The sequence below is a fragment of the Lepidothrix coronata genome, unplaced genomic scaffold (assembly GCF_001604755.1).
Source record: "Lepidothrix coronata isolate B3197 unplaced genomic scaffold, Lepidothrix_coronata-1.0 Scaffold27, whole genome shotgun sequence".
Lineage (NCBI taxonomy): Eukaryota > Metazoa > Chordata > Aves > Passeriformes > Pipridae > Lepidothrix > Lepidothrix coronata.
The window spans coordinates 1,931,250-1,955,722 of NW_016690207.1; the positions used below are offsets into that span (position 1 = coordinate 1,931,250).

General features: G+C 46.6%; 1 protein-coding gene across 2 annotated transcripts in view; it reads right to left on the reverse strand.

Moving 5' to 3' along the window:
* SIK2 (salt inducible kinase 2) overlaps positions 1-23,856 on the reverse strand; it is a 33,158-nt gene extending 9,302 nt beyond the window's left edge. Inside the window, exons 1-8 of one of the 2 annotated variants that reach the window (XM_017809530.1) lie at positions 23,701-23,856; positions 15,147-15,263; positions 13,884-13,947; positions 10,152-10,313; positions 3,601-3,725; positions 1,976-2,099; positions 1,463-1,683; positions 769-921 (exon numbers count right to left, since the gene is read on the reverse strand). In XM_017809530.1, the coding sequence (XP_017665019.1) occupies positions 769-921; positions 1,463-1,683; positions 1,976-2,099; positions 3,601-3,725; positions 10,152-10,313; positions 13,884-13,947; positions 15,147-15,263; positions 23,701-23,850 (1,116 nt within the window). In that variant the 5' untranslated portion in view covers positions 23,851-23,856. Of the gene's footprint in view, positions 1-768; positions 922-1,462; positions 1,684-1,975; positions 2,100-3,600; positions 3,726-10,151; positions 10,314-10,625; positions 10,721-13,883; positions 13,948-15,146; positions 15,264-23,700 lie in introns of those variants that run through there. The other variant, XM_017809531.1, reaches the window with a different exon arrangement.
* Positions 23,857-24,473: the final 617 nt, after the last annotated feature.

The following is a 24,473-nucleotide window of genomic DNA, read 5'->3' on the forward strand; positions in this document are numbered from 1 at the left end:
GACTAAGTGGACAGCCATGCAGTGGCACCAGATGTAAAGAGCCCCCAGAACTGCTCTTGATAAAATACACATGACATCCTCAAGACTTAAATCAATTAGTCACCACGTTGGCTCTGTGCACACAGAGGAAACTGGGCTCCTGCTGGAGGAAAAAGCAGTGGAAATCTTAAAAAGAAATTACTTCATTTAGGAACAAATCTCTCAGTCTTCAGCCATTAAGTGGCTCAAGATAATGACATTTTTATCAGGTACTTAAGATACTACAATGAACTGGCATCTTAACCTGATGTGTTTTCTTTTGGGCTCCTCTTCACTACTCCTTGCCACGCCTCATTTCAGGGGAGACAGAAAGCATAGCTAGAGAACAGCAGGGGAGAAAGTGATTTTATTTTCAACAGGTCCCTTTAGAGTGACTGTGTTTATAACACTAAGTGGAGCCTGCCTGCTTTTAGCCCCCATGCTAACACAGCCCTCCATAAACTCAACAGCTCATTTGGTAATCACATTAAAGATACTCCAAGAGTTGCACAGCCTCCAGAACTGGTGTTCCTCTAACTCTTTTGCCAGCAAAAGGTTTGAAATTCACACAAAAAAAGGGAAGCAAATGTGACTGGAATAAAAAAAAAGTGGGGTCTGAGGTCAAACCACGCGGGTGCCCGGCAGAGCAGACTGAAACCACACGCTGCAGAAATCAGAAACATGGCAGCGGATTCCAGGTGAACTGCAGGGTTTTTGGAAAGGGAGTGATGCCTCCAGGGCCCCCCTCACCTTGGCCATGGTCTGCTCGGCGATGGTGCTGGGCCGGCGCTGCCGCGCGTCCACCCTCTGCTCCACCGGGAAGCTGCTCCGGTGAGACTTGAGCCTCTCCACCAGCAGGTAATAGATGGCAGCAAAGTGGTTGTAGCTCTTGTTCTGCAGGGACTGAAAAAGAGAGGCACACGAGTGTGGGGGCAGCCAAATACTTGTTGGGGTTTTTTTATGTTCTGCAAGACCAGGAGAAAGAAAGAAAGAATCGCTGGGGGGGATATTTAAGAGGCAGTGGGGTGGGTAAGCTGAGTTGTTCTGAACTAGGAAGGTTTCAAAGCAGAGTTTAGTTCAGTGACACATTCTGGGCTCCAGCAGGACTCGTAGCCACCATTCAGGTGCCACTCTGAGCCTTCACAGAGCTGAGCCTGGAGAAAGGACTGAGCTCCTCCATGATCAACCACCCTAAAGGAAATGACTGTGTTAACTCCACGGGGAGCCTTGGCATTTATGTTTGGTAACAAGCACGACTTGGGATAGGGCAGAGACACTCAGCTGCCTTCTGCTTTCATGCTCCTTTTTGATTTTCATTTACCACCCTCTTAAAAGCTCAAAATTAATTTGCTTCCAATTCCAATTTCCCCTCCTCTCTCTCCAGCTGCCAAGTTAATGGTTTGTCCTGCCCCACTCAGGAAATAGCCCTTTGGGTGTATTTTACCTCCACAGTTTTCTGCTGGTCTATGCCAAGGCTGTGCATCAGCCTCAGGACCTGCTCGTTGTACTCCCCGAGGGAAGGCTCGTTCTCCTCTCCTGGTGGGTAAAGAATTGGCCTCTGGGCAGGAACTTCTACAAGCATCCACTTGTGCTCCTTAATCTGAGCAATAGTCAACCTTTTGGAGGGGTCCAGGACCAGCATTCTTCTAATCAGGTGCTCACACTCTTGGGAAAAGAAGAATTACCAGTGTTAGAAAAGGATTGCTCAGTGGCACCCAAGATTCAGCACTAGAGATGCCAACAGAAGATGTCTCACTGCTGCCCAACACAGTCCTGAGGGCTCAGACAACCCCTAAAACAAGAGTGAAAGTCACATTAAGAAGGAGAAAAGCCCTTCAGCTTCTTTAAATGCACAGTGTGGCCAACTAGAGGCACAGCCCCACATGTGCAGCTGCACCACAACACAACACAGGCTGTCCTGGGATTTATTCAAGAGTGTAAGAGGACACACAGTTACCTTCTGACATAAAATAGGGGATCCTGAACCTTCCTTCCAGAACTCTTTGCCTCAGGATGGGGAGGGTTGGTCCATCAAAAGGTAAAGCTCCACACACCAGCACGTAGAGCACCACCCCCATGCTCTGGAAGAGAGAGGGAATATTCAGGTCAGTTCTCAAGCTCATTCCTGCAAGAGTGCAGGTCAACTGGCACTGCCAGTGGAAAGGGTCTTGCAGGATATGCCAAAAAAACCACTACATGAGATAACCACAGCAGAGCCTTGTGCCAGTCAGACTGACACAGCACTGGCACAGACTGACTCAGACTGGATTTCTCAAGGGGGGGGAAAAAGCAGGTAATTCACCTTAAAACTTTGCCAGTGGGACAGAGATTTTTAAAATTAAATATATATATATATATACATTTTTAAAAGTCCCTTCCTTAACCTGCCAAAAACTGAACTGGGGGTTGTTCCATCCCTCCTGCAAGCTCAGCACCTTCAGCAGAAATGCTGTGAAGAGACAGAGAATCCTTAACTCAGGACAGAATTGAGGATGATGATGATGATGATTTTATCCACTTCTCTGTGGGCAGCCAGATTCTGTTAATGATTTAAGAACTTAAATATAGAAGGAATATTTACCAAAGTTCAGAGATTCCCTTCTGATGTTCAAACAGTGCCTGGCTGACGTCTGCTCTGTGTTTACCCGTTGCTAAAGGTTCAGAAAGGCTGGAGCCTTTCTAAAATCCACCTCTCTCTAGGTATACACGGAGATACAAGCACACAGACAAACACATGTACCCTAAAAGCACGGCTTTTCTCTGGCACTGCAATTAGATGCAATCAGATTAGCAGCCAAAAGGTGACTTTCCACCAAGTGCCCTGTTTGTGCAGCCCAAGTGTCAGTGCCTGTGTGATGCTGTGGGCAGTGCTCTCCCTGCAAACCTGATGTGCTGCCTGGGCTCACTCTGAGATACCCATCAGTCGTCCCAAGTGCCAGAAAAGTAAAATAAAAAACGAAAAAGCCCCCAACAAAACCAAATTAGGGATGACAAGCAGGCTCTGAAGGGTGCACAGAACTCCTGCAGTTGGTTTCAGTCCCTTTTCCGTTGCACAGGAGCAGGGATTGCCCTCTCTGTCCTCTCCAATCAGGATGATACACATGGAGACACCAACTCAAAACCAGGCAGCTCCTGCAGTAAAGATATTTGTGGCACAAACCTTGTTTCCAGCTCCAAGAGCAAAGCAAAGAGTCACCTCTCCTGTGCCTCAGTGCCTGAGAGTCCCTTTAACCTCCTCAAGGACTTCCAAGTTCAAGTCCCACTTAATACAGAAAATACTAAATGCACTGGAAAAAAAAAAAGTAAAGTTCCCTCATTCACTCAGGGAGCTTTTGGAGGAGCTTTTCCTCAGTGGGCTGACACCCACCTGCAATGCCCATTTAACAGCCACCTGGACAGGTAAACTCAATTCCACTCAGTGCTAAAAAGCATTTTGTGACACTCAAGAAATAAACCTGAAGAGAAACAGCTCGTCTGCAGCTTAAAAAAAAAAAATATAAACCACCAAAGATGATTCCTTTGTTCCAGCTTTCTAAAAGTTGATTTAAACCAGTTAAAAAAAAAAAAAAAGGATAATGATACCCAGATATCCAGCTGGGGTCCCTCGTACTGCTGGCCTTCAAAGACTTCTGGGGCTGCATAGGGGGGGCTCCCACACCACGTTGTCAGAGGTTCACCACTCTTATAGAAATTCCCAAAGCCAAAATCTGTGGAGAAATCAAGGGGGGGGAAAAAAGTCACTCCGGCCTCCAGTTGCACCACGAAGAATAATTACGTGCACTCCGATTCCTGAAAGGCTCTATATCCCAAATCCTTCCCTCGGGGCTCCCACTGAAAATCCTGGGATGCTGCACGTCCTGCACTGCTGTTCTCATGACAACTGGGGAATTACCAAGACACTGAGAAACTTCACAACCTGTAAACTTGCACCAGTTTGCTAAACCCAAGTTTATAAACAACTACAGTTAAAATTCAACAAACTGACGGTCACACAGACAAACGAGCTTATTTACTGGCCAGGAGATATATTGAGAGCTAGCACTGGATCTGAGACTTCCTGGGCTTTCCTGAGGTGCTCTCTAAGCCTTGAACACACAACAAAATTTTGACAACAAAAGCATCAACTTCGGAGCCGGGAGGAGGGAACTCTGCCAAAAGCAACAAGCTTGGGAAAACACAGGGACTTTTGCTGGGAAGGACACGGCTACTGGGACTGTCTAGCACTGAAACTGCCATCCCACAGCTGAACAGTTCTTTAAAACGCTCCTTTTTACGGCACAATAAAATATGTGGGTCCCTGGGGGCTAATATTAGTCACCATTTCTAATAACCCGGCAGTGAAAAAGCAGGATGACAGCCACCAGTGCTCAGACAGTCTGCTGGTTCTCCCCTTTCACCAGGGCAGTGCTGAGTGCTGGGGGGGACTGGAGCCATGCTGTGAAAGTCAGCAGTGGTGACAAACAGCAATCAGGCTGCTGATTTAGTAGCCCCAGCTCTGAATAGCTCAGAGGTCTGTTAATGCTGCTCAGCAGACAGCAAACCCGACAGCACTGTGGTTGCACAGGGGCAGGCTCTGCTCACACTTCATCTGCTCCCATTTGCCCAGTTTGGGGTGCTCAGAGGAAAGATTTGGTTCCCTGGGAATCAAAGCAATAGAGAGGCATTGAAGGAAAACTTACCAGGCTTAAAGTTAACCTGGAGTTGTTTTAGAGCAGCAACATGGGCACTGAACCTGACTGTTGACACTGAGCAAAACTGAGTTATTCCTGCTGCAACTTCAGCTGTGACAACAACAAAATCTTCTGTCCCAAAGCCCCCCAATCGCTGTGTGTGTCACTGCCTTTTTCCCCCTCCCATCACAGCCAGACTTTTGTTGTGAATTATTTTTTTTTTCTTATTATTCTCTTTGAGAAGACTTTTCTCCACACATAATTGGCTTGGCAACCTTGACAATAACTTCAGGAGACACGAAGCAATTTCTTCCCTCAGAAGCATTTTGCCATTCCGTGTAGGTGTCATTAAATCTGATTTCTCCCTTCACTTATCTCGGATTTGTCAAGATTTTCAACATCCTCTTAAGAACTTGCAGATAAATATCAGGCTTTATCTCTGAACTGCAGCTCTTACTCAGGTGCCACCCTCATAAATCTTCGTATCAGATTCACGAGTACATGGATTTGTAAGCACAGCCAAAGAAAGCGTGACCTGCTCGGAAACACAAGGATTTCAAACCCCCAGGAAAGTGAAACCCTTGGCCTGTCCATGCTGGATTTCAAGTCAGCCCCTTTGGTGGGTGTGAGCACCTGGGAATCACTTCACATCAACAAATCTGAGCAGCCAAAAGAACAGAGTCTTTCAGCATGACTGACCAATGCAAGAGAAGCCTCAGGTGTGCGTTCCTATTATCTTTCCCTGACTAATTTCACAACACAGAATAGTTTACAGTGCGTGGTTACCAAAAGTACCTCAAGAACATCTTGGAACGGAAGGATTCGATCCCTGCCAGGCTCTTACCTTTGCTCCCTCTCCGAGCAGGAGAATTAACAGAACTTCCAGTGCCCAGGCAGTGCTCAACTGGGTGGAAGAGCAGCACTTGGCTGGCACCTGATGGTCTTGTGACAGCACAGACCACTGAGCTTTATTAGGAGAATTCATGAATGGAAGGGCCATAAACTGACAGCAGAAGGAGCAGCCCAGGATGAACTGTGTGAGCAGCAACACCACATGCTGGGGTCTGGGGCAGGGATGGGAAGGAGAAGTCACCCAGGACAGAATTCCTCACCAGTCTGCGTGCCTGGGGCAGGAGTGTTGTCCCATACACCTGGAAAGTGGTTCCTTCCCTCTGTCTTTGACCTGCAGCTCTAAAACCTCAATTTCTTCCCTTTTCCATGACCAGTTAAACACCAGTGGCCTTCAGTCATGAACTTCTGCTGAACAAACCACGTGCATTGACAACACAAAACCCAGGAAGAGGCAGAAACCTACTGACTCACACTGGACTTAAAAACACTGTTCTGTATTTCAGCAGCTGGCTCTTATCTTTAAAATTATATTCCATTGTTGGACAAAGTAATTCCCTGGAAGATCACCATTATTTGTTAGGGTACATAACATTATAGTCACCTTTTTTTGTTTCTATTATGCTTTTCACAGTTGTGCCTTCAAATGACGTGAAACCATTTCTAGAGGACTCCAGAGAACTGACAGCAACCAGGAAAACCATTCCAAAGAAAAAAGTTCAGGATTTAGACAGGATGCTGGATGCTTGGTCCGTGGGGCTTCCTCAATTTTTAATTACTCCACCATCAGTCTAGTTGTCCCACTTTTTGGAGTGTTAGAATGGCCAGGATTCAATTAAGCACAAGACAATCACTCCACCTCTCATCCTCTCTCTTCCACCCTGTTTCTACTTTGCAGTTGCTGATCTGCCACAATCACTGTGGATCCGAGGTGGCCATTTTTAACCTAAGAACACTGTTCAGATTTTTTCATTCCAGAGAAACATTACTGGTGTTTGAGGGGAAAATGTGCCAGCCCTCAAAAAAAAAAAAAAAACACCAAAAAACCAAAAACCAACAACAACAACAAAAAAAACCAACCCCAAAAACATATGCCAGCACAGAATTCTGAAAGGACTGAAATTGGACTCATTACCAGAGGACTGAGATTATATAATGGGGTGATCTTCTTAACGTTTGCCTGAATCTGCACGTTAAAAAAATCCCATCATTTGCAGCATTGTGTCGAGTTGAATAAACTCTGTGTTTGTGCAATCTGCAAATATTGGCTCTGCACAGTTGCGGTATTTGGTTTCTCAATCCCATTATTACCCCCTCCAGGATAACCTCGAATTTGGAAGGTATAATTTTTCGAAACGCGCATCATCCCCATGGAATCTGTTTTCCCGGTAAAAATGGAAACGGCCCCGAGGTTTCGGCCCCGTTTGCAACCTGAGAAACAGGAGCTCCCTGCCAGGGCCACTGCAGCTTGTGCCGTGCATCCCTCCAGCAGGACCAGGGAGCCCCTCGTTTGTCCCTCCTCGGTCCTTCCGAGGGGATCCGGCCTCGGGAGCTGTAATTAATCCATTCTCCTGCAATCACCAGCACAGCTCAATGTGCCCGGGCTGCAGGGAGCCACAGGCAGCCTTTGTTGGAGCAGTAATGTGAGCCACGGAGATAATGGGGAGAGAGGTGCTGATAAAGGCAAGGTATGAGCGAGTCAGACACAAACCTGACCCACTTCACGGCCTGAATGCTGAGCAGCCACTTCTGACGTCAATGCATATTTTACTGTCCACCAGCAAGACAAACCAGCACTACAACCTGCTTCAAAATAACAGTCTCTGCTACCTGGGCTGCTCCAAACACGGAGCCTTGGCCACCAGCACGGCACTGGAGCTCTGCAGGCATCTCCCAGGCATCCCAGCCTGGCAGCTTGGCAGGGCTGGGGGCACACGGAGGGCAGCTCCCAGTGTCCCATTCTGTAGCTCCCTGTGTCCCATCCTGCATTCCATCCTCACAAATGCACAGGGTTTTTCTCTGCACAGACCAGGAGCACGTTGTGTCCCCGTGAGAGCACGGTGTTATCAGTGAGCAGGAACCCAAATCAGTCCCTAAGATCCCCTCAAAAACCAGCCAAAGGTAAAGGTGACATGACCAATCCAGGAACTTTGGGGAGAACCATTTCCACGTCAAACCTGGAGTGCATTCCTCACCTGCAGCCTTCACTCTATCTCATTAATACCTTCACTTTTTGCTACTTAGGCTAAACTTGAGGTTTGAAGGTTTTGCTCCCAGCCACCTCACATACCTTCTAGAAAATGAGTCCATCAAAGCTCCCCCCTCGAGTGTTTTACACATCCTCCACTTCCTGGCTAATTACTAAGACTGAACAGAAAGATCCTATGAATGCTATCCATCCCATGCCTTTTAGAGCAACATTAACACTATTAAATTGCAGCTCAGCCTCCTGTTTTAATCAAAGGTGGCTCACCCAGCTCACACTTTTAGGAGCATTTATTTTTGAAGCTTATTCTCCCAGCAGCTGAAATACAGAGGTAACTTTATGCACTTTTCCGTATTTGACTAAAAAATGTTGTGTCCTCCAAGAGTAAAAGCTTCCATAAAAGTCTCAGAAGCACCAGAATGAATCAAGAGGACCCCTGGAAGTCAGGAAGAGCCTGGAATGGTCAGGAGTACCCCCATGGGGATTTTTTAGCTGCTTGGAGTGATCAGGAAGAGCCTCATGCTTAGTGCTGGAACCCTGTGTAAACACTGACAGTGCAGAGCTTTATCAAAGTAATTCATCAGTTACTGTGCCATTTTTCAATTCCTAGATTAATTCAAATTAGAGCCTAATTCCAGCTATCAGAGCTGGGATCCTGGCTGCCCTCTGTTCTTCCACACTTTGATAAATGGGCCACGAAGAGTATGAACGACTGGAAGAGAGTGTTCTCAGGGCTCTGCACGGCACCAGATAACTCCAAAATCACAGATAAACATTCTGGGGAGTTCATCATTTATCTCCTTCAGAGAGAAAAACAAAACGACTGACTCAGCGCAAATCACTACAAAGTTTCCAAGCAGTCTTAACTTTCCTCCTTTATCACTCAAGCAAACCTGATAAAGCTCGACAGAGACACATGGAAGAACCAGTGCCAGCTAATGGGCTCATTTGCATACAGACCACCTGTAATTAACTTTCTGTAATAGAGAAGTAGAGCAGGAGAGCAGCCGAGGCAGGAAAGAGCAGCAGCAGCTGATGGAATCTCATAACTACCATTTATCAGTGCTTTTATTTGAGTCCCTGGAGAACCTGAGCACTGAAATTCTCTGTGCCTGAGCAGTTCATGGCTCTAACCTTGCTTTGGTTAACGGGTCTCCCGAGATGCCTTTGAAGGAGTGTTTTTGTGAGCCCGTGTCGTGTTCGGGGGGGGGGCAGGAATTCACGTCCCTGCAGCACTGAGGACATCCAGGAAAGGAATAACTGGATACAGCACGGATGAGAGCCCTGAGGAGCTCTGAAAAACTGTGCCAGGCTGAACAGAACAACCTACAGAGCAGCACAGTGATGGGGAGAGAAATCAGGAGGCAAAGCGTGGTGGTGGGAATGGGGAGAAGGCGAGGAAAGCTCAGACGAACAATAGCACAAAAATTCCCTCCCATTTAGTTCCATTACTCATAGCAAGTGGGTGACTTGCAGCCCTTAGACACAGCATTTACTGAAGGCATAAATTGTCCTGGTAAATAAATTGTCTGTCAGCCATAAATCTCCAGGTGCTCCTGGAGATGAATGCAGGGATGGAATCAGAAATGAGAAAAGGAGAAATGCCCCACAAACAGCAGCGGTGCTGCTGAACCCACTGGGTTAAAGCTCAAGGATGTACCAAAACCCTTTCACCATTTCAGAATTGCCAGGAAGGGTAAAATAATGCAGCAATGATCAGAAATGTTTTATCACTTTACCCTTCTCAGCCTGACTGGCTGTGGAGTCACAGCTCCTTTTCAGGACAAGCAAACTCACTCCTTCCCAAAGCAGCTCCTCACAGCTCTCACCTCCCCTCCCTGCTCCCATACTAGTGATGTCTGAAGTTCAACAGTCCCCCAAATCAAGATATTACCTACTTTTCCCAAGTCCTGCCGGGCTAAAATCAGTATGGAAGGATTCATGGAATTGTAATGAAAATGATTTCCATCGCTAGCAACATCTGCCGCCTCTAAATTTATAATTAAAATGAAATCATGCATGCAAAAAGGGGAAAAAAAAATCAATAAGTTTCCATTTTGAGGTTTTTTTCCCCCCAATGTTGAAAGAAGTTATTTGATTAACTCTGTTTTAACCTGAACATCTGGCAGCATCAGAGACGTGTCACGGCACCCACAAAAAGCGTCTGTAACTCTAAAAAAAAATTGTTTCTTTTTTGTTTTTGTTTTTTTTTCTTGAAAGCGTAACAGGGATAATCCAGGAAACAAATCCAGGAAACATTTGGACCACAAAGTGCAAAACTATGACACGTTATCACCAATTTTCTGTGCCCCGAGCACAGCAGGACCTCCTGGGCAGCACCAACCCAGGGACTGGGACGGCCCTAACAAAAGCAAGGTGTTACTGGACCTCCCCTGCACTGGGAGTACCTGCTATTTTGATGTTCATGTTGTTGTCCAGCAGGAGGTTCTCAGCCTTCAGGTCCCTGTGCACGATCTTCCTGCCATGGCAATACTCCACCGCCGACAGGATCTGCCAGAACTTGCGCCGGGCCTCGGACTCGCTCAGGCGGCCATGGCTGGCCAGGTAATCTGGGGAGATAAGCCAGGCTTAAAGTGGGCTGGACAGCCAGGAACGGCCCTGGAAACAAGGGGTTCCCCCGGAACAAACAGCACTCAGAAGGTGTCTCAGCCAAACCCTTTGAACTCCCGCCCTGCCCTCGGAAAGAATGGGAAACACCCTCCCCAACAACAGGGGAAAGAGAAAAAACAACAAATAAGAGTAAGAAAAAGTTGATGCGTCACGGAACTCTGCTCTGCTCCTTCTTTCAGAGCTGCCTGAGCAGTATTTTCACAGAGCACAACTATTCATGGGGAGTGCTTGGAATAAATTGCTTCACCCACCACGAGGTACTTCAGGCTTTGGGCTGCTCAGTTCCCGCGGGCTCCACACCACACTTCTCCCTCTGAAGCCTCAGCAGAGGCTGCACAGTGGCTGAAAGTATTTATTTTTTGTTTTCTGGAAATAAAACAAGTACCCATGGAGTGCCCATCCTGACCTCCCTCTTGTCTTCCTTGCGTCACAGGCAGAAAAGAACATTTTGTTTTCATATTTGATTACGTTGTAAAAACCAACGTGAGCCCTGAAAGCAACAGCTCCATTTATGCTCAGGAACAAAAACAAGGGGAGCAGCAGCTGGGTGAGTCTTGACAGAAAGAGCTTCTGCAGCCAATTCTATTCTTTCTCTTAGGAGCACAAGAATCAAATGTTAGGATGGGTTTGGAATTGCCTTTGACATCCTACAAAGAATGGCCAAGAAGCAGCAAATGCATATGGATTTTATACCCACCAATTAATTGTATCTTCTAAGCCACTTGTGTGACATCAGTGATCCAAGCAGGATCATCTTGCCCAACACAATGCCAGACCTGGCTTTGTTAGCTTGTGTTTTAGGGGATTTTTAATTAAAATATTGTTTGGGGGCTTTGTAACTGTCTGCAATATTTTCACTTAAAACCTTTTTCTGCTTTCTTCAGGATAAAATCTGATCCCTGGAACCAGCAGGTCTGAAAACTCTGCTCAGAGCTTCTAACCTACCCAAGCCTTCAAACACTTTTCAGCTGGTTTAACTTGGCAAAGCACAAGAACAAACAAAAGCCTGGCAGTAAGGGGAGATCATAATATTTGCAAGCTAAATATCATTCAGTCACAGAGTGACTGACAAATCATATGATATCAAGGTGAAGTCAGATATCAAAGGCACAAACTAAATTACCCTGAGCACAAGCCAGCTCTTTAAGCTGTTAATCCATCATTTGTTAGCAATGCAGCAAACAAGTTAATGAATCCAAGCTGTCATTTTGCTTTTACGGCTCTGGCCTGTCAGGACTCATGTGAAGACCCCAAACCAAGTTGGCCCTCAGTGTTTCACCAGCTCTGAGTGGAACAGGCCATTTGTTCTGAAATCACCCAGAGAGGGAGAACCCAGCACATCCAACCAGGGCATGGGCCCCGTTTGTGCATTAACCAGTGTGCAAACAGGGCAGGCTGGCATTGGGATCCAGGCTCTGTGCCAGCCCCCGGGCACAGGAACCACTCCAGGACAGCTGAAACCTGCTGGAGACATCCAGAATGTGGGCACTGCTGGAATATGTGTGTGCAGAGCTCTGGGTTTTACTGGACATACCCCTCTTGCAAAGGCTGAAGCAGCAAAGCCACCTCTGCCAGGAAACCTCCACATTTCACCCCCTTGGGCAAATCTCAGCCTTGTGTCACCCTCTGCCTACACATTTCTATAGCAGGATTTGGATTTTTTTCATTTTACTATAATAAAACAGAAACCAGAAGACACTTTAGGTTCAGCTGGATCCACAGCAGGACTTCTGTCCCCAGCTCACTGTCCAGCCTTTTCAGCGGCCCAAAGTACAATTGTTTGCTGGACAATTGAAAGATTAAGGTGTATTTACTTCAAAACATGTGACTCAGACATTGCCCTGCAAACCCAGTGGTCAGTGCTTAAAGATGCAGTCCTTCATCTAGGTTTGTACCCGTGTTAAATTTGGAATGTTAAAGCTCTGTTACACACCAAAGTGAGCACAGTGATGGTTAATGAACATGATTAAGGGTCTGCAGAGCTCAGAGAGCAGTGGGGGCTCAGCCTGGAGAAGACAAAGGTGCAGAGGGAAATCTCATTTTGTGTATAAACACTGAACAGGAGGGAGGTGGCAAAGCCAGGCTCCTCTCAGCTCAAGTGCCCAGCAAAAGGACAAAAGGCAGTGGAAACCAACTGAAACACAAGAAATCCAGTTTAAACCTAAGGGTTCTTTTCTCTGCAGGTGGCCAAAACGTTGGAACAGGATGGCTTGAGGCTGTAGCCCCCATCCAGGGTCCTGAGCAATGAGCTGCAGAGCTGGACAGTCATTCCCTACAAATCCCTTCCAACCTTCTGTGAGCTGGGTTCAGGTTCAGGCAGTCAAGACATCCCTCACCCAGTTCAAGCTCAGTAAGGAACAAATAATCCCTTCTCAGGGGATTTCCCTGTATTTCCAATCTTATGAATGCAGCAATCAGTGGCTGGAATTTCAGTGGAGGAATCTACATTAAATGTTATAAAGAATCTTTATCATTAAAAAAAAAAATAAATCTCAGATCCTGCCTGGCTCTGTTGAGGGAGGTTTTTGTGCTGAAATGGTCCAAAAACCATCAGAGACTGTGTTCTGTTCTTGGGTACTGCAGTGTCACCAGGACTAGTTATGAAGGGAACCTCACCCTCGGTAAAATTTAGTTTGAGGACAAAAGAACACGACTCGGGCTTCCCCAGCGAGCAGGACAAAACCCAGTGCAGAATTTAGGTCACTTTGGTTAATCTGTGCATCAGTCACTGCAAGTTTGCAAGAGAAGCGCTGGGAAGAGTGTCAATGGAACTGTTGCTTTTTCTTCTGCACACCCAGAGCACACTTTGCATGGTTACTGTACATATTTAATGTAGGAGTGTTTGCACGTCTGGCTGCTGTTTTGAGTGAGAAGTGTTTTCCCAAATATTTACTCTCTAGATCTGTAAAGTCTTGAGGACAAGTGAAACCTTTTTCATTCGTGTGCTCTGCCAAGTTAAAAAAGATATCTTTAAAAGCCATCCAAAAGGTGACAGGATTCGAAGGGCTGGGGCTGAACACATTATTCACTGCAGTGACATCAACTGGGGAAAGCCATGGCTACACAAAACTGCTGCTGAGTGGGGAAAATTTCCCTGAAGCAGGTCAAAAACAACCCTGCCCATGAACTATCAGTCAGCACCACGAGGGGATGGTTTAGCAGAGCTGAAAAGACTCAATGAGGTTTAATACCAGGCTGTTTAACACCAAGCCTGACAGGGCATTAAAAGAACATTAACCAGCTACCAGCTCCTGACCCCCACACCTTGAAGAACACGTCACAGTGTCCTTAAAGCATCTTAATATAACAGTGGCAAAGACACCCACAGCAGAATATCCCATCCTCAATTCCAGGAGCCACTCTGAGAAATCACTCCAGTAAAGCAGAAAAAAAATTATGACTTCAGACAAAAATGTACAGAAATATTAAGTCTCCGACAGCAGACCCAGAAAGATCCTTAATTACCCAGTGCATTAAAATGTTGAAGATGAAAATATTCCCTTGCTTACCGAAAATTTCTCCATTTTTGGCAAATTCTGTCACAAGGTACAACATGCTTTTGGTCTCCATCACCTGCCGATGAAGAAATCACACATGAGTGCTTGTGGGAAGAGCAAGAAGCAAAAAAAAACCCACCAAAATGGATCCTTATTCTTCTGCTAAAGATCTGGAAGCTTTGCCTTGCACTTGGAGTCATCACCATCTTTCCAACTGCACAAGGTGTGCAAACAGCACAGTCAAAATATTGACCCAAAGGGAAAAATCCTCCAAAAATCATTTTGGATTTACCTTGAGCACAACACAACCATTTCAACACGTTTTGGGTCTCTTTCAACAACCTCAATAAAACAGTCCAGCACGAGCTGTTCATGGACAAGACCTTGGTGAATTTGGTCTTTGCATTTTATCTGAGACGAGACAACTCGAACTCCTGGTGGGAACCCAGCACAGTGATGGGCACGTGATAAAAGCAGCCAAGTGGGACAATTTGAAGGCTATTTTAAAAATAAACTCACCTGTCAAACGCATTTTTAACCAGCCAAAGCACTAACAGTGAAGGATTAAGCCTTCCATAGTCATCACCCCCCTCTTTAAATGATCTTCCTGATCTCCAGACTTAATTTAACTTTTCTCAGTCCCTCCTCTACCATTTTTGTGTGTTGCCATTCACTCAGAAGGAACTGTGGAAGACATTATTTATTTTATTTAACTCCTTAAAGGTCCCTCTCTGCTTGGCAGATCAACATTTTATAGATCAAATGCCAGTTCCTTTCACATAAAACAAAGTTAAATTGGGATCTTCATCTTCACCCAGAACTCCACCACCACAGGTCCAAGTCCTTGTGCTCGTTTTTCCTTTGGAGATGTTGTCAGATGACCTCAAATTCAGAGCTTTAGCACACCCAGATCTTTGTTGAGCCAGGTTTATTTGAAGCAAGGGTGTGTTATCTCTGTTTGTTAAACAGAGCCCCAACAGGGAGATCCTAAAGGGAGTATCTCAGGAAAGCATTAGAGGCAAGACTGAACTGGAGCAGAAATGCCAGCAGCCCCAAACATTTCACCATGTGCTGCAGGGACAGAAGATGAAACAGAAGAGAAACCACTACAAAACAAACCCATATTTTACTGTACAAACTACGGGCACTAATAAATAAATAAATAAATAAATAAATAAAAATCAGAATTAAAAAACCTTCAAAATCTTTCACTGAAGAGTTCATCCAGGAGCAAAAGAGATGGGGAGAAAGGGGAAAAGCCACCACTGCCCCCACCTGATAGAGCTTTATGATGTGTGGGTGATCCAGCATCTTCATTATCTGCACTTCCCTGTAGATCTTCTCCAGATTCACAGCATCCAGCTGAGACTTGTCAATGATTTTTATTGCCACCTGCAGACAAACAGCAAGGGTGAGATGAAAACTCCCCAACGTTTTCCTCATTAGTTTTGCCCTCATTGTACAGGGGGGCAATGCAATGACCCCAGATGACTGGAGGGTTTCTTGGAGTTCAGAATTTCCAATCCCACACTAAAAAATACAGACTGGCAGCATTAAATATGTCAGAAAAAGCAGGTTTTACATGGGATGGAAGACACAGAAGCCAGTGCTCCAGGTGCTCTTGTATCAACAGCAGGTAGGAACAGCTGACAGGGACAAAACCCCTCTTTAAAAGCCTCTTGGTGTCCACTGCTGGAGTCCATTTGAATCCCTCAAATGCAAAGTGATATTTTAAAGTGAGAAAAACTGCTGGCTCAACCCAAATCATCAAAACATGGCGGTGGATCCACGTGGTTTCAACTGTGACATGTTTAATTGTTAATTAATATGCAACTACAAAAGGACATCTGCAGTTTATCCCTTCAGAGAAAAAAAAAAAACAAACAACCCAACTCTACAGATCTATTTATCAGTCAAACCTTGGAAAGACATCTCAGTTAGTTCACAAAACACATCTGGGTCCTACTGACCTTGGTTTTAACTACCACCTGCAAAGGGAAGGTGACTACACGTGTTCAGGAAGTCTCAAACAGAAGGCACTCAGAAAATTTGAACCAAGGAGAAAATCTGAACCCAAGGAGAAAATCTGAACCCAAGGAGAAAATCTGAACCCAAGGAGAAAATCTGAACCCAAGGAGAAAATCTGAACCCAAGGAGAAAATTTGAACCCAAGGAGAAAATTTGAACCCAAGGAGAAAGCAAAAACGTTGCCACTCTAAAAACCATGCAAAGGATAAAAATACTAAAGAGTGCTGAATGTATAAATGGTGTTTATTCACCCTGAATATCACACTATTAATGCTGAAGCAGGAGCAAACAATGTAAGTCACACAAATGCTCCCAATTATAACAGCATTTCACAAACTATTGAACATGGGAGACAGCTGCTGAGCAGGAGACAAAATCCACAGGAGGTGAACCTCATTATCTCCAGTAACACTGATTAGGGACCCACCTGAATTCACAATTAACTATTTATTGACTTCATTTCACTCTGCTTTTGCTCCACAACCTCTTTAGAAGTCCCTTGTCTCCCTCATCCAACAGGAAAATAAGATTCTGCTATGAGTGATTAAATGGTAATCAGGGAAAATCGGGTTGTGAGATGCAGGAGGCTCTTTTGCAGAGCTGAAGCAGAACAAGACTCATCTAAAACAGACAAAAAACATTTTCAAAAGGCAGCTGTGGGATTTTCTTTTTAAACAATGTCTAAAACTTTTAAGCAATTTTTAAAAATAACGTAGAACTCCCTAAAACAATTTTATCAAGAAACAATAAACATTTATAAGAATGTTGTCATATGCAGCCATTAAAAACAAGCAAAAAAGGCCACATGCTACAAATTTTTCACCATTAATTGCACAGCCTCTATTCTTCATCACATGGAGCTGAGAAACACATGGAACAGTGATGCTCAAGGTGGTAAATCCTAAAAAAAAAATAAATCACAAGTCTCCCTTTGGAAGTTTCTGCCTTTGGACTACGAGGACAAAACCCAGGCAAATCAAGCACGTTGATCCTGCTCCTCTTTGTTACCCCCCATTCCAGTCCTATTCCTTCCAGCTCCACTTGGGGTTTGCATAAAAATAAAGTGAAGCCACTTTGTCATTCAGACATTCTGCCCTGATGCCACGAGGCAGCAGAGGATGCAAATAATCATTCCTGCAGCTTTAGGGGGAAAAAAAATCACCACCACAACCCCCTCCACACACCTTTCAGCCTCCCCGGCCCAATTTAAGATCACGCCTCATAAAAGGACTTCTGGTTACTGCTGATTTTTTGCAGGCACCAGTTCTGAGCCTGAGGAGAAATCGCTTCCCTAGAAAGCTCCAGAGTGTCAGAGCAACCGCAGCAAAGCCACTGAACCCCGGATATCAGGAAATATTTATTAAAACAAGCCCTGTGTCACATCTCTGCCCTTCCTCTAACTCATTTTACCCCCTCCCTCTGCGCTCAGCCAGAGACAGGAGCTGCTTTCTGCTTCATCCTCCTCATCTCTGCATTTCACACCCGTTATTTGGGGTTTCAGAGGGCTGGAACCTGCTGTTTCTCCCTTACAAACCAAAGAAAAGGTTCCTCTGGAGCAGTGTGCCATTCCTGTCACACGGTGGTAACACACCTTCCACACCAGGAACAAGGGATGTCCAGTCTGGGAGATGAAAAGCTCCAAAAATCTCCAGCATTTTACCCTGAACTCTGCACTTCCCACCTTCCAACAGCAACAGTTTTTAAACTTTGGTTTCCCAGATATTAAAAAAAAAAAAAAAAAGTATCCACTTCCCTAGAAAACCCAAGGTAACTCATTTGTCCTTCTTCCCTTTTAAAGATTAAGTACTTCCAACTCCACTCCAGTTCCTCAATAACAAGTGCCCACTGCAGTTTTATGTTTTCCGAGGTTAATGATGCTCTGCAACCATATAATGTCAGTTCCTAAGAAGTGAGCAATTTCATATAAATAAAAATAGAAGTAAGCAATTTCATACAAATACAAATATAAGTATGCAATTTCATATAAATAAAAATAGAAGTAAGCAATTTCATATAAATAAAAATATAATTATGCAATTTCATATAAATAAAAAAGGGCCTCTTTTTTTTTTTTGTCTTTACACGGTTAAAATCCCTGAGCAGCTCTTATTTCCTGAGCAACCACCAGTAAAATGTGATTAGAGGGAAGCAGCGTTGAAAAAAAGAATAATAAAGAAAGAATGGGTGATATAAGTTTGGGAAGCATGGCCACAGATCCTGCTGTAACCTCCACTGCACTTTCTGGCCAAGAGCAGTGAATCATGTTCCAGTGTTTCCTACTTTCTTCCTTTTCCAGAAGTTTCCTATCCCATCTCCTCGCTCAAAATAAAACAGCTCTCCAAGGCTGCTGAAAGACTGAAACCAAAACCTTCTTCAGGGAAAACAAGTCTTCAGGGCACACAGTCACTGGGAGCAAAATGGCTCCAGAAAAACCCTCTTCCAAGAGTTTGGAAACGTTTCCTTCCCTCTCCCCAAAGCCACAAATAAAAACTGAGTGTAGATGTAGAACAGGTCACAGAAGGTTAATGCACAAAGTGACCTCCTGTTGGTCCATCCACACAGACCTCCCCAAAATTAAGGTTAATGCACAAAGTGACCTCCTGTTGTCCATCCACACAGACCTCCCCAAAATTATTACCACTGCCATGTGTCCAGGGCTTGGAGGAAAACTGCCACAGGAATGTTTTTCACCCAGACATCACCAGATAATCCTGACAGCACCGTAAAATGTTCTTTATTAACACAGCTAACACTGAACTCCTTGAGAAATCACATTATATGTTGGAAAACAAAGTACTGGAGCACCATGGAATGAGCCAGTGCCTCAGAAAACTACTTGCTACCTCTGTGATCATGTTAAAAGGGGAATTTTGTGCTGCTGCATCCGTAATCTGTCCAAAATTCCCAAACAGGACTTCTGGAGCTGCATCAGTCAGTCGACAGCCACCACCAATGGATCCATAAAGGTGTGTGTTGTGTAACCACAGGTACTTGAACCAACCCTAAGCACAGCTCTCTGCTAATTAGGAATATCTTACTGGAGCTACAAACTAAGCAAGAACAAACTATATCTCAAGTTTAAACAGTTTTTTGGTTTAAAAAAATCCCACCCCACTGCATCAAACCATGATTTGTCTCATGATGTGGAGTTACTTGGGACCATTCAGAGGGATTTTTAACGCAGTAAAAACCTACCTGAAGGAGAAAAAAATTGCTTTTTGCAGCCCTTGTGCAATTCTCAGTGTGCATATTATATATGTGCACATTATATATGTGCATCTCCTATAGGAGAAGCAGCACAGGAGCAGCTGCCACCTCTTCTTCCACACTCAAATGCAGATTAAACATCTCAAGTCTATTCTGCATCTTTTAACTTTCACACATCCTCTGCCGGGGCCAGAGAGGATTTAGAGAGAAGAACCACTTGGAAATGCTTAAAAATCCAGCACCATCTTTCATAATGATGTGAGGAGGAACAGAGCATTCAGCAGCTCACTCGTGTCCATGAGCTCAGCTGGGTCACGATGACAGGAAAAGGGATGTAATTCTTAGAGGTGGAGAAGCTCCTTCAAGCCATGGAACAGTTTCCTATCTGAAAGAGTGTGTTTTGTTCCTAAATACACAGCTTGCCAACAGCTACTAGCAACAGCTAGAAACAAACAACAGAAAAACCCCGGCCAAATATCAATATATAATATTAGCACAAACTTCTTCTGACAAGGAAAACAAAAGGGGGTTCCCGTTCCTTCCCTTCCCCCATCACCAGTTTGTGCTGCTCAAAGGGTCACATTCCAAAATATCTTTGCAACTTTCGTGATTCCCACTAATTTGTAAAATATTAGGGATAGCACATATTTCCTTCCCTCTTTTACTAGACTGGAGTTTGCTCAATCCTCATCTGACATCTGGGAATTGAAGCTGCCAAGAAGTGAAGATGAAATGATTGTCAAAGAAGATGAAAGTTCTTCTGCTCTTCAGCTACTCCAGCTTTCAGTTTTCATTGTTTGCGTGTTATTCATTTAATTCTTCAAAGAAAAAAAAAAACAAGGCAAAACCCAAACACTCCAAACAAAAAATCAAACCACAATACAACTTTTCTCCCCCCAAATTCACATCCAAACTGTCCCTGCCTGTGTCCCACCCAAGCACACCTGATCAGCTAAACTGCTACCACAGTTCCTATCAGGAGCTGGGTTTATTTTTTTAATTTTTATTTTGCCAGAGAAAAATACAAAGTCCCTGTAACCCAGCAGGCAGTTGGAGGCAGAGTGTGATCCACAGGGACATAAAGAACTTTATTTTCACCTGGGGAGCAACGCCCAGTGTCCCTCTGGAGGTGATTAACCCTTGGGGGGCGTTGGTTACAGATTTTTGGGGGTGGGTGGGGAACACGACTCTCCCTCTCTCACAGCCTATTCACAAAGACCTGCCTTCCTCCTGAAAGTGCTTTTTCCAAGCAGCACCTTCACCTATTCCAAGAGCTTTTTCACTATTTCACACATCATCCTGTTTCACCAGGAACAAATCTCGGTCTTCTTCAACTTTCTGCTCCCAGTTACTTCTGTTCTCTTTTCCTTTCTCCTTCCGAGGACCGAGGGGGGAAAAGAAATAAAAATCTGTTGCTTATTTCCACGCCTCATTAACAGAAGTTACCCTGGGATCACAGGGTTTCTGGGCAAGAGGATAAATGAGCGTGGCAGGAAAGCACGTGCCCTCCACTTCACTGGCAACAAACACTCCAACAAGCAAAGCAAAGGTCGAGGGCAGCCCTGGCCCCCCTTTGGGGCACCCTGCATGGACTGGCAGGAAAAAGAGTCAGGCACCACCCCTATTCCCACAAATCCCCCCCATTTTCCTTAACTTTCACACTTCTCTTTGACTGATTGTGCAATTTTAGGGCTGCGGGAATGCGGGATTGACGACGAGGTTTCTGACTTTGCACACACCAGCTACCACCCCTGTCTGCTCTCGAGCCATTCTCACCTGCACTCTGCCATTCTATGTTCCCATTGTAGGTTTTCCGTAAAAAGGATGGATTGCACGTCATCTGTGAGCGCTGAAATTCAAGGCAATAAGATCCCATCCTTTCTAATTTGGTGGTTATTGGCTGGGCAGAGTTGTGTAAAAACAAAAAAGCAAATATTTTATAGGTCGAACCCACACGAAATACTGTTTCAAAATACTGATGCTAAAAGAGCCCAACGACAAAGAGGTTCTGAATGTAAAGGGTTTCAAATGGGGAGGTTCAGGAGAAAGTCAGGCAAGGAAATAGTCCTTTAAAACAGCTTTTCTGAGCAAGTCTCAGCAGCAACGCAGCACAGACCTTCCTGCAGCGGAACACAGGCACAGCCTTTCTAAAAAACTGAGTATTCTGCCCCTGGAATTTTATTACAGGCACAGAGAAATCAGCAACTCAAGAAATTTAAGCAATAGCTCAGAACAAGCTTGAAATACGACCTGCCTTCCATCTGGAGACATGAACAAGCAGGACTTCCACTTTGTGTGCCCAGTGATCTAACAATCAGATGAGGTGCTCCAAACTGGAAGTGCTTATTCCAAATACTATTTGGCTGGAATTTATTTCCTCTGACATCACCAGAAGTAATCTTAATAGGGTTCCCCTTCCTCAAAGGCCATGTAAGTACTTCCAGCAACTAACTCAGCAATTAAATTCCAGATAAACACTCCTGCATCTCTTGCTGCAGAAACATGATGCAGCTGCACTAAAAAAAAAATAAAAATAATTAAAAAAAAAATCAAAGACCTTGACACAAACCTCCAACACAGGCAAATCTGCTGTAAAAATCACACAGAAGGTAAAGAGGCTTCAGACTGGACAGAAAAGTTGGTTTTAAAAAAAAAAAATATCATTATTATGTATTAGAATGGACTGGAATTCAGCAATTTCTTAGGACATGGGTGAAATAAAAATCATAGCAGAGTTGAGAAGCTGCTGAGCTCTAAGTTTTCTGTAACCTTTGTTATTTTGAACAATGCTAAACAAACATACTTTGTAAAAGTACAATACAAATAAAGATTAAAGTTCTCACCCCCCATCACAGAGTCTGCCAAAGAAGAGCAAGTGACAACTTAATATCTTCAAGTGAAGCCTTTACAAGTTTGGCATCTGGCAACAAACTTGGGAAGGGAACACTAACACTGCCAGGGCTTTGCTTGGCTCTTCAGGAACAGCAAGGAAGGGCTTAAAAACAACTGAGTCTGTTATGAACTTGAGAAATAAGAAAAATCGCTGTTAACCCCTGGGATGCAAAGCTCATCTAGCCCTGTGTGGCCAGAGCAGTGTGAGCACCACGGGTTTGCTTCCCTTAACTGAGCATTACCCCATTCCTGCAAGGAATGACTTTGCCACACGAGCCCAGGGCGCTGAATAAACTGCAGGTCTGTTCAGTTTTCACTTTGTACTTCAGGAAACATTTTAATGACTTTTGTCAGGCACAGAGCAGCACGGCAACCTCTTCTTCAGCAAACAATGAAAGCAGCCAGAACACAGGCTTACAAAAACCTCACCTCTAGGTGTAGTGACTAAAACTACCTAAGAGCAACATATAGGAGAAAGCTGATCTTTCAGAGCCATTACTCTCACCAGACACCTTTTATTTTTTTCCCCTTTTAAAGTGAACACGACCACATCTTATCCACCCAGACTGACAATCATTTTTGTTGTAGGTAAAGCACAAGGTATTAACAATAATCACCGGGTAATACACGGGGGCGGTTAAACAAAGAGGCTAAAAATGCTTGAATTTGGTTAACTTGCAGGATGCTGGACGGAAGGATTCAGGACACGCACAAGTTCCTCTGCTGGAACCGATAACCCAGGGAGGGAGAAGCTCTGCTCATCTGCAAGCACCGGCCGGGTCAGGACACCGGGACAGATCCAGGGCATGACAGCGGGCACGACACAAGGTTTGAACCTTCCCTGCTCACAGGGAGAGCTCCCCAACTCACCCAGCAGCCGCCTGCCCCGCTCACCCCGAGGATGCTCGGGGTCGGGAGGGTGCCATCCTCGGGGGTGACATCCTTGGGGTGACATCCCCGAGCACTCGCCCGCGGCCTGAGCCACAGGGGCTGGGAGGAGGCGTTATCCTGCCCTTCCCGGGCAAGATGAAAGCAGGAAAAACCAACCCGGCTGCTGCTGCAATAAAATAAAATATCCCCTTCGCCGCGGGAGGTGCCGGAAGGAGGGACAAAAGCGGGCGAGGGGCGCGCAAGGGAATACCCGGCTCCGGGGGCGGGTACCCCCATTCCGGGGCCGGGTCCATCCCCGGAGGGGTACCCCCAACCTAGGGCTGGGTACCCCCAGTGCGGGGCTGGCTCCATCCCCGGAGGAGTACCCTCATCCCGGGGGAACACCCCCATCCTGGGGCTGGGTACCCCCAATCCGGTGCTGGCTCCATCCCCGGGGCAGGGTACCCCCATCCCTGGTGGGGTACCCCCATCCCCGCGGCCAGGTCCATCCCCGGGGGGTACCCCCATCCCTGGTGGGGTACCCCCATCCCGGAGCCAGCGCCACCCCCGGAGGGGGTCCCCCCATCCCGGAGCCGGGTCCCCCCATCCCTGGTGGGGTCCCCCCATCCCCGCGGCCAGGTCCATCCCCGGGGGGTACCCCCATCCTGCGGAGGGCACCCCCATCCCGGAGCCGGCTCCACCCCCGAGGGGGTCCCCCCATCCCGGAGCCGGGTCCCCCCATCCCGGGCGGGCTCCATGCCCGGGGCGGCAGCGGAGCGCGGCGATGCGCGGGGCGGGACGGGGGGTCGGGATGCGGCGGGAGCGACCTCACCTCGCTGCGGGTGATGCGGTGCCGCGCCAGCTTCACCACGGCGAAGTTGCCCTTGCCCAGCGTGCCCTCGATGTCGTAGAAGCCGACGCGGACAGGGCCGAGCCCGCGGGGCAGCAGCGCCGGGGGCCGCCGGGGCTCGGCCATCACCATGCTGGGCTCGGGGGGCGGCGGCGGCGGCGGCTCGGGCTGCTCGGGGTCGGTGCTCGGCGGCCCCGGGGCCGCGCCGCCCCCTCCGCCCGCTCCGCCCGTCCCTCCGCCGCCGACGGACCGACACACGGACACCGAGCGGCGTCACCGCGCGCGTCACCGCGGGCGGGGGCTCGCCATGGAAACCGGCGGCGCGCCCGCCCAGCGGGGCCGAGCCGGGAGCGGGGTGGGGACAGAGCCGGGAGAGGGGCCGGGGAGGGACGGGGGAGAGCACGGGGGATGGGGAGGGCGTGGGGAAGAGGACGGGATGGGGAGGGGAAGAGGATGGGATGGGGAGGGTATGGGGAAGAGGATGGGATGGGGAGGGGATGGGGAAGAGGACAGGGGATGGATAGGGGTAGGGGTGAGAAAGAGGATGGGGATAGGGATGGGGAAGGGGATAGGGAATGGAATGGGGATGGATGGGGTGGGGATGAGGATAGGGATGGGGACAGAGTTAGGGATGGAGACGGAGACAGGGATGGAGACAGGGACGAGGATGGGGACAGGGATAGAGGTGGGGATGGGGACAGGGACAAGGATGGAGACAGGAATGAGGATGGGGGGGGGGATGGAGGCAGAGACAG